Raw genomic sequence first — 15,353 nt, 5'->3', positions numbered from 1 at the left:
TTGTAGGTATTTTCGGAAAAATGTCTCTTACGGCTCAGAGAACGCATACAAAACACATCATGTCCTCATTGCCCTCTGTCACATCCAATGTTGTCGGAATGCTGAGGAATTCTTCTTTATCTGCTAGCTTACAATACAGCACGCCCCGTTAAGTGAGAAATCATCTCATCTCTGGTAAAAATAACCAGCTATTCTTGGAATAGAAGCTACAGATAACACTTTAATGTCTGATCATGATGAGAATTTGACAGGGAAGAATGATGTACATATAAGTAACTAGTCAGTAGGTATTACAATCAAAATGCCCAGACTGGTGTGTCATTTGGATGTGTGGAAAGAACTTAAAAGACACAGTGTCATGGTTATGAACAAATCTTTGCTTTATCTGTGGAGAACCTCCACCTTCCACACACACACATACACACACAGACGGATAATAGCATATTTTTAGATCTACTGTCACACATCCAGCAGTACGACACATCAACAACACTCTACGGGTGAAACGAACATAAGGTGCTTTATAATATATGACTGGAATGTTGAATGAAAAATGTCCACATAAAACGATCTACACAAAAATAGAGCAAATATTTACAAAACACAAACTTTTTACAGCATCACAAACAAATGGAGGAAAGAGAATCAGCATTTAGCCATTTGAAGCAACTGTTCTTTGAACTGTTGTGCGTGATGTGAAAGATCAGTGACTCTGTCCACCATCTCCTGGATGGCGGCCGTGTTGGGGTAGTTAAGCGCCGCCGTCTTGGTGGCCGCAACCACCATTTTTAATAAGTCACACAACACGTTACTAGAGTTCATCACCCTGTTGGCCACCTCGGGGGTGGTGGCCTGCCGGGACAGTGTGTCTCCGATGAACACCAATTTGTGCGCGCTGAGGATGACGAACTTGCTGTGCGCTACGAAGATGCGGGGCGGCTGCCCGGAGCTCAGGCAGCTGAAGAAGGCGTCCACGGCGCTGAGCAGCGTGACGAAGTGCTGCTCGCACTGCTCCGAGTAGAAACCCAGAAGCTGGCGATCCCGCGTGCACGTGCGAGTGGAGGCGGACAGCGACGGTGTCGTCTCTGTCTGGGTGGTAGGGGTCCTGCCCGAGTGTTGGTGAGGCATCCATTGCGACATGTCGTTCTCCACGGGCTTGATCACCTCCTGCTCCAGCTTCTTGAACTGGTTGATCTGTCAAAAGTTACAGGACTGATATGAGTTGTCTGCACGCAAAGGCCCATTTGAACATTTTTTATTTTTTTAACAGTATACAGGGTTAAATTTGCTATATTGTATTGTTACTGTAGTCACCAATAATAACAGTCGTTGTTACTACTACTATTGTTGTATGGTGTTTGTATGTGTTTTAAAGTAGAAATTTGAAGGTTGAGAATTTCTGTAACAGTTTCGCATTATACTGTATGTTAGCATTAAGCTAGTGGACTTTTGTTAAACAAAATGATATGGTTTGGTGAACATTTTGGAGTTTAAATATAAATACATATACAATACACATTATTTGTCCACAGCATCTGATTCTTATCAGATGGTGCAGTTGAACCTAATGTTTAGGGTTAGGTTGTTCAAGCTCACCTGCTCCTGGCCCAACTGAGCTTGGTTCTGCTTGATGATGTTTTCTTTCTCCAGCAGCTCCTTCTGTTGACGCTCAAAGTCTTCTTTGCCCTGTAAGAGGCGGACCAGTGTGTGAGAAAAGCCTTAAATATATAACAGCCGACATTTACCTATGACAATGAGAGTCCGTTTTTATCACTCTTTATTTGATCATCACTATTTGTTCATTTGGTAACAGGATTATGCAACCCATTTGATTTTGCAGAATTGAGATGACAATGTGAAAACAGTCATGTTTGTATCTAAATGGTTTTTTTGTCATGTTTTACCCCTCCCACATGCCCCCCAAAAACCTGTCATTAAAACAAATTGCAATCATAAAATGTATAGTGACTACGGTATGTATTGTAGCATTTGTGTACATGTATGCGCCTTTAAGAGGCAGGGCCTGGTGACGTGGTATGTGTCGTCTGTGAATCTGCGTGTGAGTGTAGTTGACAGTAGCTTCTGCGTGAGTGTGCTCATTGTGACTGTGGCTCTCCTTTCCCACATGCATGCTATTACAATAAGCAAGTATACTGTAAAGCCCCCAAAACGATCACTTCAAAAATGCGAACAAGCAGGGAAACACTGCAACAACAATTGTGCCATTCTAAATGTACAATGTACCTGCAGATGTACATAGTCGTAGTCTTCCATCCAGCTTTTAACACACTTCTCACTGTTGTTCATGTTGTCCTTGTCTTGGCTGGAGGGCACCGGGAAAGGCTTGGTCTGCCCCCCGTAGGTGTCGCTGTCCGAGGAAGGCGACGTGAGCGGGTGGCTCACGTTGTCGTCGGGCGTGCTCCCGCTGGAGAAGGACCCCTCCACGTGCGTCCGTCTGAACAGCAGCTCGGCGCTGTTGCCTATCGTGGAGGCCAGCTGCTTGGCGTCGTCCGGCACGGTTCTGGAGACCATGACGAAACGGTCCAGCTCGTCGCTCTTGCTGTGATGCTTGCTGGCGGCGCAGGAGGCCAACGTGTTCAGCGCCCAGCTGCTGTTCTCCAAGACTTGGTAGATCTGCAGAAGGATCTGTTGCGAGTCCTCCAGGCGACCCAGCTGCCTTCTCAGCTTGCTGTGAAGGGTGGAGTCGGAAAGGGCCGTGGCGTTCGCCGCAGCCCCTTTTCCGAATACGACAAAGTCCCCCAGACCTGCTCGGACCCTGTCCAGCACTGTGCGGACGTCGTTGGCGTGGCGCTCCATGAAGGGAAATGTCCTCCAGTGAGGGGAGGCTGCCATGGAATGCAAAGCCCCGACCGAGACCTCCACTGCCTGCTGCAGACGGTACAACCTCTGGACGGCGGTGTCCACATCCAGAGCCAAGCGGCCCTCTGAGCTGGTTCCCGTCGAGGAGGAGGAAGTGGACATGCTGCTGCGTGTGCTGCCCGTGCTGGAGAACGACAGGCGGTTGACGCCTTCGGTCACGTCCGCCACGGCTCGGGAATCCTGGGCGGGGACGTCGTACACGCCCTTGTCTCGGTCGGCGGGCAAGCTTCTGTGCTGCGAGAGCTGCATGCCCCTCGGGATGTCGTAGACGTCGTTAGGTGACACTGACAGAAGGGCGGTCGGCGGTACGTCGTAGATGCCCTCGTTACTGTTCTGTTGTTGGTGATGGCCGGCGGGCTCCATGCTGGGGGGGATGTCATAAACTGACTGAGGGTTCTGTGTGTTCTTGGTGACGGTGGGCGGCGGGACGTCATAGATGCCCTCCTGCATCTGTTTGAGAGGTTGCGGGAAATCATAGGTGCCTTCCTGCTGGGAAGGGTTGGCTCTGCAGGGTGGCACCGAGTAGACCTGAAGGTGAAGGACAGCCATGTCATTTACAACATGTCTAGGCCATACAGTGAACACCCGTTCATCATCAAAATAGTAAGTACGTGTACAACTGAGTGTGTATTCTTGTCGTCCGACAATGTATTCGCACGCCGCTGCGCCGACTACTTCATGGGCACCATTCGTTACCTCGATATGTTGGGACAGTAAACCAATATATGAAACAACACACATTTTGCTTTTGATTTTCTTTAACAGCATTGCTGGACCTTTCACATGAATGCTGTGGAACTAAAATAGAGGCAAGTAAAATAATTCCCACTAGCCTTGAAATGCAATTCTCAACTAAAATTAGTAACGACACCCACCATATTTCTGGTTGTAAGAAACAAACTGTTGGAGGTCTGCCCGAAAAAATTAAAACATAGAAGCTGTGGAAAGTAACGAGTTTTGTTTTTGTCTTTCTCATTGATGCTTCAGACCGAATTAACCGCACTCATGGAGCTTTGGGGTCAACTCTGCTGGCAGGCAAAGCTTTTATACAGCGTGACCAAAAGAATGTCATAAATGTGACATTTAGAATATGATTATTTCATTCATACCAATTGCGACAAACAGCATGAAATGTATGAATAACTTCAGATCATAGTTTAAGCATCCAAATAATCCAAATAAAGTAAGATCTCTCTGTGGGAGTGTTCTCTCCTCGTACCGCTTGTGAGGATGGAGGAACGTCATAAACGTCTTGTTCTTGTGTTCTGAGATCCGCTTGAGACGGGGGCACGTCGTAGATATCTTGGTTCCGTGCAGCTCCATGCTGTCCAGGGTATGGTGATCCTAACATCTGACCAGGTGGAACATCATACACCTGAAAAAGGAACATTCACAACACAGAAGGTTACATTTCAGGCTTCTACAAATAATAAACAATCCTATTAGTCCATTAAATTTCCCCCTTAGCTATCTTAGAGATCAGGATTTCACTGCAGGTTTTATGAGCGCAAAGCTAATTCTCAAATATATATTGATATCAGGTTATGCTGGGGAGAAAAAGGAATTAATCCCGCTGTATATTAAAATATATGATTAATGTGCTTTTATTTTTATTATTATTATTTTTTTAATAAATCAGTGCACTGCATCACATCGAAAGGGGTTTCTAAAATGTTGGTGACCTTCATGACAATGTCAATCTAAATTGAGTGTTGTTGCTCTAAAGTGTAATTCTCATTTTTTTAAATGAACTTCATTCACAGGCGGTGCCCGTTTTACGACGCTCTCGATCCAGGATGTTTCTTGGTTACTAACGGCACGCAATTAACTCCTTCCAGCGTGTAAGCCAACTAACAGAAATAAAGGTAAGGTCTTTTTCGTTACTGTTTTTCATTTGACTATTTTACATTTATGGCCTGGAAGTGTTTTTCATATATTTACTGTAATTATGACTTTACAACTGCATTGGCGTAGGTTAGTGAAAAACCGAGGACCCTGTGTGCATATATTGTATATGTATATTGTATAACTAGAACAACAACTAAAGAAAAGCTTGTTTCATGTTTCCGTTATCTCTTTAGATGTATATGCAAGCTGAAATAGAGTTTATGGGGGGCGTTTATATAGTTCCAGACATTTTTGTATGGGGAAAACATTAACAGACTTCAAACTCGTCTTTGTAGTTTGAACAAAACATGTATGTGTTTATTATTATTATTATTGTTTTTTTTAAAAAAAAAAACAATTAATTAGCAGCGATCACAGTGCACCAATGGAACTTGAAACAGTATAACGTAGATGACAATAATGTAATCATATAGAAAAGCCCAAGGGTAAGGATTTTATTATTTTTAATTATTACAACTGAACTTCTATTAACAATGAAAACCACACCAGATTATATGATTAGAGAAGGGTCACTATGTGTTGTGTATATAAAAAAGAAACCAAAAAGACACCAACCCCCTGTGATCTACTGGGTGGGACATCATAGAGGTCCTGCTGGTTGTGCTGGCCTGGGCTGTAGGTGTACGTCTGTCCCACTCTGGTGGGGGTCACCACCTGTCCAATCACAGCAGGGGGGAGAGCAAACAATGAGCTCTGCTCTCTAGAAATGACACCTGGTTTACAGCAGTACTCAAGACAAATGCTCCCCAGTTGCAAGCACGCCTCCCGCCACCCAGAATCGAACTTCTCTTCATCTGTTTCGGCTTGCTCATTGTTGAGGCTGGTTCTCATTTCCTAGTCCTCGTATGACCCAGTAACGAGGAGTGGATATAGTTGAGGCAGATATGCCGAGACAGGCCCACACACTCCCTTTTTTAGGTCATTAGTGGAGAACATGGGTGTTATATGCGAAGCCCTTCATCAGGAACCATAGACTGAAGACTGATGTCATAAAAGGTACTGACAGCGTAATGGAAAATGGTATGAGTCAGCCGTGGTAAGGACGTCAATTAGGTGTTGTGCTAACCTGGAGGTTTAGGACGCTGACCATGTGCCAGCTGTCAGCCCTCATTACTATCGCTCTCTCTCTCTCTCTCTCTCTCTCTCTCTCTCTGTCACATCATGTCAGCAGTTCTGTACTGAACACGGTCGGGTGAAAAGGTAAAAAAACACAAATAGCCTCCAACCAACACGAGTGAATGATTACAGAACATTTTTAGGGGATGGCATTATGAGTTGATATTAGAATAATAGCATCCATCCATTTTCTGTACTGCTTATCCTGTTCAGGGTCACGGGGAGCTGGAGCCTTTCCCAGGTGACTTTGGGCGAGAAGCACACTGGAATGGTCACCAGTTCACTACAGGGCACATGCAGACAAACAAGCATTCATAGCTTCACAATTCACACTCACATTCACACCTATGGAAGCTGAAGAGTCTTTAATACTTGGCCAAGAAAACGAGAAGAGAAACAAACAACTTGGAGTGAAACTCGAAACCCAATCAAACTTGATCAGACAAAAGAAACCTTTTTATTCCAAATGTTTTGCAATGATTTGAGCTGCCACATTTTTACTTTCAAACCGTTGCTGCTATGGATGAATTAACGTGACTATTTAACGCTATACTGCAGTCAGGCTTTGAGCATAATGACATGATTACTGCTTAGAAATCAAAATCTTTTGCTGGCTTTTGGTTCTTTTGCTTGGACCAGTGACATTTTTGCCTCACTCCTTTTCTGTTTATAAATCCTATATATTCCCCTCTTTCCCGTCAGTGCTGATCAGTCCTTCCACACCTCCTAATCCCCCTCTTTCCACTCTCCCTCCCCCCACGCTGCTGCCTCCTATCCCCTAAAAGCAGAGCTGCAGACCTCCTCGCTGCGTCAGACAGACAGAGGAATTCTGGGAATGTCCTTCACTGGGCCCCGAACTCCTTTTTTCCACCCCCACTCGCTACCGTCGCCTGACTGGAACGAGCAAGGTTCATTACCGGGGTTCGAAAATAGAAATTGTACGTATGCTAGCAGTGGGAAAGGTCTCCACGGGGGTATGAGGCTTTAGTCATGGTATCCACTCTTCTTGAGTCATCAGAAAGCTGACTTACTAGCCAAATACCATCTTTGATAATGAAGAAAAGCTCAGATGGCACAGAACGGGATTAATGTTGCAGGGAAAGCAGAAGCTGGTCGAGGGGGACTGGTCTGCCAAAGAGATTTATGAAAAAAAAGTCAAAAGGAGGAGGGGGAGGGAACAGCGAGCAGTGGAAAATAGGAGTATGTTGCTCAGTAGGGGAAGGAATGCCATTCAACGTTGGAGTCCAAGGTGAAGTTCATATGGTTCTAATCAGTCCGATTTGAACAAGCTTGAGGTGATTTAAGGTGTTCATTGCTTGCATACCTGTCCACGCATGCGGCGGCCAGCAGCTCACAACTGAAACGTAAACCAAGGCTGAACTAAACCAGCGGAGGAACAAATAGACTCGCACGCACTGTCAGTCATAGACTCCCGCAATCTCCCACCGCTTGTAACGAGACACAGCGAGCTCACAAAAGTAGCAAATAGTGCTGTTTGGTCAAAGTTATTTCAAAGGACGATAATGGAACGCTAACATGGAATGTGGAATCTGAGGCTGCCAGTTGAACTTCTTCACATAAAAAAAAAAAAAAATCCAAATGTACAAAATGGAGTCACTGCATCCTCCTGATTCTTCCAGTATCTGAAAACGCTCCAAAGATACAGAAATACTGATACGGTAACTTTGCCTACATTGAGAACCTCACTCCATTCACATTCCATTACATTCCTTGGCGTCATATGATTTTATTTCTAAAAAGTCCTGCACAGTTCTGAGATTCGGAGCCAGTTCATGCCCTCCTGTGAGAAGTTTGCATATTCTCCCCTTGCTTGTGACGGTTTCTCCGGCTATTCTGCTTTCCTCCCACATTTCAAAAACATGCAAGGTAAGGGTAGTTGTGGACTCTAAATTGTCCATAGATGTGGATGTTACTGGCTGACGACCAAACCAGTGTATAGTGCCTCTTACCCAAAGTCAACTGGGATAGGCTCCAGTTTAGTCAAGAATTGTAAAGGGTGCCAAAGTAACTGATCTACACTAACGGCCCATTTAAAACATACAATAGCGAGCACTCAAAGGCTTTTATCTTGGGATGGAAATCCAGGCTATATTGGGGTTTACCATACCAGAATGGGCTGTGTGGAGTTAAACTGAACTGCTTGGTGGAACTGAAGCTCAAGTAAAAGCCAAGAGACAGAAACTGTTGAAGGTGAGTCGGGCCCCGCGGGTTGAATCTGTGCGTTGGCAATAAGAGGATATCTGGACTCAGCTGCCACATGCAGATGGCAGCAAGGTGTCCGTGTAAGACCTTCAGCGACCTTTTCCACAGGTACGTGTCAACGCCTCAGAGCAGCACTCTTTTCCTCAGTCAGCTCTGCCATATGCACACTGCTCATTTATTCCCCCATCTCCTCCCTCTTGTTTACCCCGCACGCCGTTGCCCAGAGGCGGGCCGGCCACTGTCGTAACTGGTGCTTTGTAAATGTTTACCTGCGTCGATGAGGTTGGTGCTTTTTGTGGCGCCGGTGGCACCCTTTTTTTGACAGCAAGAAAGAGGCGAGGCGATGACATCAGGAAAGGCCTCCTGAGCGACCAAACAAACATTTGTTCCCACTAAGGTGATAGGCTCCTAGGATTCCCTCACGGGGAAGGCAGCACAAACCGTGTGACTAAAGCGGGATCAGGTTTTGACTGGTGCCCGAGGAGCCGAACCAATACGCTGCTAATGCTCCTCTGCGTGGCGGTGAGTGAGTCACGGCCCTCCCGCTGTTTGTTTAGCACATTGGCAGGCTCAGATTTTGGCAGGTAGGACATTTTAAGACTTAGTTCGGTGTTATTCGAGAGGTGGCGTCATAACGTCAGCAACTGCTTCATGAGCTTTTTATAAACCTTTGGATTTGACGTACTGCACTCACAGCACATTTTACAGTGTGTAAATACAGTAGTGATAATATCAAGAACCAGTTGTTGGAATCATGTAGTTGACTTTAAATTACAATGTGATTAATACAGGAATATCAGAAAGTAACAATCAGCAAAATAACTAGTGATGGTAAATAGGTTTTTTTCTTTCGATACACTACTAGTCATACATAACATTATCCCATTTTACAAATAAACACAATTGGCATTAGAGGCCATAAAATCAATTACAACAGTTACCTTATGCTTGAAATCTTAAAAAAAAAAACAAAAAAAAACACAAAAGCCCAATTTAGTTCAACTAGGAGGATATTGTTGAACTATGACCCTTGTAAATGAAAAATCCCCGATTTAATGGCTTGCTACAAGTGAAAATAGCTAACTTTCTTTTTGTTTTTATGCATGGGTTCTTGACACTTTTTCGTGCCTCCTGTCATGATGGACCTTCCTACCAAATGTTGTGTCAATCGGTCAAATGTGTGTCAAAGTATCGGCCCCTTTGTCGCCCCCTAACTTTTCAGGGGGGCCACAGAGTCACTTTTATGGGGAGTGCTCATTTCCTAAAGTCTGTAAAGTTCCACCAGGATAAATGCACCTCCGGGGTATGGCGTCGGCAAGAAAGTCTAGTCCGTCTAGTATTTATGACTAGAGTTCATTTGGGTGATTTCCTAGTAGGAGTATGAGCCCTAAAATGTACCCAAAATGGCGGCTTTAACGCAAAATGGCTGACTTCCTGTTCAATTTAAGGCATGGGTCCTTGACTATTTTAAGGGCGACCCCCAAATTTCTTGTCGAGTGGTGAAACTGGTGTTGGGTGCAAATTTTCATTTGACCTTTCCAGGGCAAGCGATCGAGTGCGGTTGGGAGGGTTATTTTCGGGAGCTGTAAAATACATAAATTTTTCCAAGATACATGTGCTTGCAAATATTGGTGGCTTACTGGGCATGTTGAAGCCTCGAAAAGGCGATTACTTCATCGGAAAAATAATAAACAGCAGCCCATATAACGTCAATACAGAGGGTCCTAACTACTATCAACAAATTCTGCAGCCTGCATGCATACAATCCCTGCCACTAAATTAGGTACATCCGCACCATTTGAAACATGAGCTAAAATACAGTCTCTATAAAGACTACAATGTTCAATGTTTATTGATCGGTATTAACAATATGTTCATTATTATGGTTTTATATCTGCACTGCATAAACCTGAGAACATTTTGTCTCCCTGTTGAAGCTAAAATGAGGAAAAGAAAAAACAGTATTTGAATTGGATCATGCCGTATTTTGCTGTTGTATCTCTTGCTGTGGCCAGACTCTCAAGATTCACGCTATAAATCAATATAATGAAAGATCTCTCGCGATAAAGAAGCAGCGTGTGTGTGTGTGTGTGGCTCGATTGACCAGGAAGGCATCATATAACACTCGTTCATTGGGTTTGTAGACAGCTCTTCTTTGCCCATAATAGCCTACTGACATAAATCAACAAGCCTAATGAGACAGCTCACCAAAAGATGGCGACAATGAGACTTCCGGCAATTCGGTGAATCGTCATTCATGCGTCTTAATCTTGTTCTTCCCACTAGTATCAATCATGATCTCTCATCCACCAATCTGGATGTTGGCAAAGCTTAGAGAGACACACAAGGGTACGCACACTCAGTGACATCAGTTCTATGTGAGATAGGAGTGGAACTTTTATGTTGACTGTGTATCTAAATAGGAAGTGTCTCTACTTTGATGAATCACTGCAATAAAACACCTCTAATGTTGATGGTGTTGCCATCGCTACAACTCGGGGCTGCCTATTAATGCGCAAAACCAATTAATGCAAGTAATTAAGTATTTAATCCCTGAGCCGCGTCGCCATTAGATAGCCGAAAAATGACTTAATGAGGAGAAGCGGAATGAGGAGATTCAGGCTCAAATAAGGATCATCTTTCATCCGCTTGGATCAAAGCAACTTCTCAATTCCGTAGGAATGTTAAAAGATGACATGCAGCGTTTTATTTCTCAGAAAACGTCATTACATATTGTAATTCCCAGGAGAATAGGGGATATTGTGGAGCGCCAGATTAACGATCCTTTAGCGCAAAGCCAAATGGCCAACTGTAGTACAACCATGCAAAGCTTTTTTTAAATGCTACCATTGTGACACGCTCAGAGTAAAAACCACATGTCGACTAAAGTGGCATCAGCCACCCCACAGATAAGACACCCAATAGGTCAAATCACTGTTTGCGTTGCCAAACTTTTCCAGCAAAGCACTTCCTGTCATCCAGCCTCGCTTTGCTTTATGACTCATTTATGGCGAGCACTGTTCTTAACCTTCAAGGAGCAAAGCCCTCTCGGAATGCAAACCACACCGCAGATGACTTTTTTTTTTTTTTTTTTTTTGCTACAACTGATTTATGAGCTTCCTCCCCCTTGGTCAATTCTCATGGGCCAGCGATTCATCACTGCGACAACAATAGAGACCGAGGCGAGTGTTCGAAGGAGCTGGCGTGCTCCAGGAAGAGATAAGTCAACTACGTGGGGCTGAGCTCGCTGTACGCACGACGAAGCAGAGAAAATATGATCGAGGCAAACAAACAAGCCATTTGTTACACCTAACAGGGTCGCTAACAACTGCAGTCTTATCGAGGTGAACGACACACCCTCGTAGACCGTAAACAACTATCAGTGCACTTCCTTGACATTTGTGTGAGTCCATTAGTCCCATACATCTTTATGGCACTCTTGAAGACATTGGGTCTGTGGGTATGACACAGTGAATGGAGGAAATGCCCATACAAGGAGCAGAGCTCTTGGGGGCAGGAAGTGAGGAATGAATAGGCCGTCTGGTAGGCGTAGATAAGACGCTTGGCTGAGGTCTTTGAACTATGAACCCAACCCATCTTTGAACACCATGACCTCAGACACTGACACAGAGGAGGGGAACACAAGGGAATCAGAGGCACCGTGGAGTTAAACAGACACACCTTTCACAACGCAAGCAGAGAAAGAGGAAATCAAGAAACTGAGAAATGAGCCCAGTAGGAGCACAATGGCTTCTCCTCTTTGGGTCATCCCAGAGTTTCAAGCTTCACGTAGATCCCGTTGTGAGGCCTTGATGAGGGTCAGTCAAGGACAAGGGCCGACATCAAACCAGAGGGAGACAGCGCCAAACCCCAGTGTGCATTTATACACCAAAGCTCCACACCACATGAAGAGAAAATAGCCGGTTGCCAATCTGGATCTGCACCGTGCAAACCAGATGACAAATTTTGGAGGAAATCATAAAGTACAGCGGTTGGTTCAGAAAGCAAAAATTGGACTTGAGCAACGCTGACTCAAGTTGAAGTCAACTTATTTTAGTCAGAGTAGAAAAGGATCTCTACTACTCAATTACGAAGTGCTTTATATGATAATTTAGTTCATTTAATGTGGGTGGACGTACAGTAGTAGTTGGAAAACAACAGTCTAGTAAAAACGGTTTTTGTTTTGCATACAAATCACAACAGTCACAATAATCCCTGTTCACATGGATGCTGTAATACGCATGCCTGGCCAGTAGGTTGGCGACATCCCTTGGTAATGAAACGCTATGCTCATGTGCAACAACCGCTTGTCTTACTGAAAAGCTTTTATGGATCGCCAGCTCTCGCTTCACGGTAATAACAAACTGCTTGTTGTGAAAGGAGAATCACCTCTGAATCTGAGTTCAGATAGGCGTGCTACGAATCTGATTCAGCTGTCCTGGCCGAGCTCTTGTTGCTCGGTTACCGTAAAGATCTTGCACTTCCACAATCCATCTACTTTTTTATCTAAAAAAGTAACTCCACCTTTGCAGTGGAAACAAAGAATATCTTCCATGGCAAATATGCTTGAGAAAGAGTGTTTTGTTTCAATACTTGGAGGGAACTATTTATTGACATGTAATGGTAAATAAATGTAATCTTGAGACACGCATACAGATTCTGCAAAGGCAGCATCAGGACGGAGTGATGGAGGCGTCATCATGATTCAAGAGAGGGGATTATCACTCTGTATAAGACTTCGGAATAATTTTTACGTGTTCATATACACTTGAAAAACAAAAAAGCTCAAGAGTCTGCTATCTCTCCAAAGGCCAGCCATAGCATATTAAACTTTTGCGTTGGAAAGCAATGGTCAGGTTTTGGGTTTTACTCCAATAACCATTATAAATGATATGATGCAATAGTTGTTGTTTTTTCAGAGTTTATAACGATACTAGTTTAATTCCGTCGTGATTCCAATAAACCTACAGTGTATATAATAACATGGGAAGCCATTCTTGTTTTTGTTATTAGTCTCTTGTTGAAGACAAAGAAATTATTCATTACATTGACTTTTTATTGTTTTCCTTGATGTGCTTTCAGACATCCCAATTCAGGCCAGACTCTGAAAGTGACTGCCAAAAAAAAAAAAAAAAAAAAAGAAGAGAAATGAAGGTGACTTGGAGGTTAAAGCTTCCCCGATGTGAGGAATGTTGTCATTTCTCTTCTTCCATTACACTGAAGGGAACCACTGGACCATTCATACGTTTGGAAAATAACTCTTACTGCACTAATCGATTTTGAATCATCAACAGCAGGCCTAAAAAGGAATTGTTGAACCATAAAAGCCAAAAACAACTTGTACTATTTGGCAACGCCAGCAATTTTCAAAAACACCGGACTGATGGTGCTTGTGTCCAATAGTGAGACGTCACTGCAAAACAACAGAGCCTTGTCCGGATTCCCAACAATGCACAAATGAATCCCGAGGAGAAAATTCATTTGCATGTGACGCACTTATCAAGACTGAACTCAAATTCCATTATGGTGAAATTGCACTCCCTGACAACCACACATCTAAGGAAAAATTACTCATCCAAGGCTTAATATAATCTCTCCAATAACATGATTACAGCACTGTCAGTAGAAGCACGTTTAATTTTCCATGCTACCATCAAAGCCTTTTATACCGTTCTGTTAAACCTAGCAGTGGAAAATAGTTTGATGAGGCTGCTTTGTGTTTGCATGTGTGAGTGTCTTCTGGTCGATTGACAGGTCCTCCTGGCAGCCCGGTGGCTCTTCTCATCTTTATCGCATGTGCAGAGAGTTGTGCAGCCTGTAGTGTTTACCCACTAACGTGCTCACCTGGGCTCATTCAAATGATAACCAAAGTTAATTTGTTCATAGAAGAAAAACACCCTTAGGATGCCAAAATCTCATTCAACGTATGATTCATATCTGTCTGCTGAAGGGCTGTGAAAAGTGGTGAAGCTCGATAAATAGGAGAATGTTTGGTCATGTTTGAAACCCTGGGGCTCATTTGTAGTGGTCAATCACGCCATGCTGCTTTGTTAAAGTCAAGGCAAAACGTGATCAATGGTTGACAAGTACTTTTCAGATGAAATATTTCAGAAACTGTAGCCTACAGCGAGTGGGACAAGAGCATGCATTGTGACACTTTCAACTTAATGCATCAACGTCATAAAATACTAATGTGACTATGATTGTCGATTAAGGAACTATTGTTAAATGTTGTTTTGGCCGCTTGTTTATGCGCTAACCATGTCAAAGTGGGAGTGGAGAATTTTGAAAACACTGACAAATGCTTGTCAGCAAAAATGAATGACACGCACATGTGAAAGAATATGTCGCGTTCAGAATCCATTTTCTATAGCGCCTGTCCTCTTTAGGGTCGCGGATGAGCTGGAGCCTATCCCAGCTGACTTTGAGCAAGAGGCTGCGTACACCCTGGGCTGGTCGCCGGCCAACCGTAGGGCACCACATTCATTCGATGACGCAGCAACAGCGTTTTTGAAGTAGCAGCAGTTGGTGTGCGTATGCATACTGTCCTCTACAAAATACCTTGCCAACTACCGTACTGGCCGACATGCTTATGACAGCGTTTTCAGTCGCTTTTGCAGGTCTGTGTGAAAGTGGATCATTTTGTCGTCTGTATGTGAAAAAAATGTTCCCACACGATTATACAAAGTAAATAGTTAAACTCCACTATTCCTGCATTGCAAACTACATTGTATAAGTTTTTCAGTTTGTTTTTGACAAGTTGTTTTTATTTTAGCAGTTAGCATTTTCTGTTGCATTGGTGCATTTCCCACTGGTCTTTCTGTGCTCTATGTATGCACTATGTTTTCCAGCAGCTGAAGATAAATTATATGCTGTGAAAATGATAAAATCCTGCAATAAAACTACTATAGCTATGATTAACCATACGGCTATACTGTCAGTGACCAAGCTAAGTGCTATGTGTTTGCTAGTGAGCCGTAACCTAACAATTAAATGCAGAAAAAAAAAACTATTTTTAATGCAGCTGGGCTCCACCAAAAAATGGCTTTGTGCAGTTTTGTTTTTCCCTTCACTGAACTGATTCCCTCGGCCTCTGCGGCTTAGACTGGCTCTGCTACAGACAATGCGCCCAGGCACGGCAAAAGCCAAATGGGAGCCCTTGCACAAAAACACTACCCTGCTCTGTGGTAAACACCAGGCCCGGCACACCCTGTGCACATTTGTCA

General features: G+C 43.8%; 1 protein-coding gene across 1 annotated transcript in view; it reads right to left on the bottom strand.

Moving 5' to 3' along the window:
- Positions 1–356: 356 nt before the first annotated feature.
- Positions 357–15,353, bottom strand: part of nedd9 (neural precursor cell expressed, developmentally down-regulated 9) — a 28,457-nt gene continuing 13,460 nt past the window's right edge. Inside the window, exons 3-7 of the mRNA XM_061759794.1 lie at positions 5,344–5,442; positions 4,100–4,255; positions 2,245–3,408; positions 1,597–1,686; positions 357–1,194 (exon numbers count right to left, since the gene is read on the bottom strand). Coding sequence (XP_061615778.1) covers positions 646–1,194; positions 1,597–1,686; positions 2,245–3,408; positions 4,100–4,255; positions 5,344–5,442 — 2,058 coding nt within the window. The 3' untranslated portion in view covers positions 357–645. The remainder of the gene's footprint in view (positions 1,195–1,596; positions 1,687–2,244; positions 3,409–4,099; positions 4,256–5,343; positions 5,443–15,353) is intronic.

This window comes from Phyllopteryx taeniolatus, chromosome 21, assembly GCF_024500385.1.
Source record: "Phyllopteryx taeniolatus isolate TA_2022b chromosome 21, UOR_Ptae_1.2, whole genome shotgun sequence".
Taxonomy (NCBI): domain Eukaryota; kingdom Metazoa; phylum Chordata; class Actinopteri; order Syngnathiformes; family Syngnathidae; genus Phyllopteryx; species Phyllopteryx taeniolatus.
The sequence above is the reverse complement of the archived record's forward strand: the minus strand, read 5'-3'. Positions and strand labels throughout refer to the sequence as shown.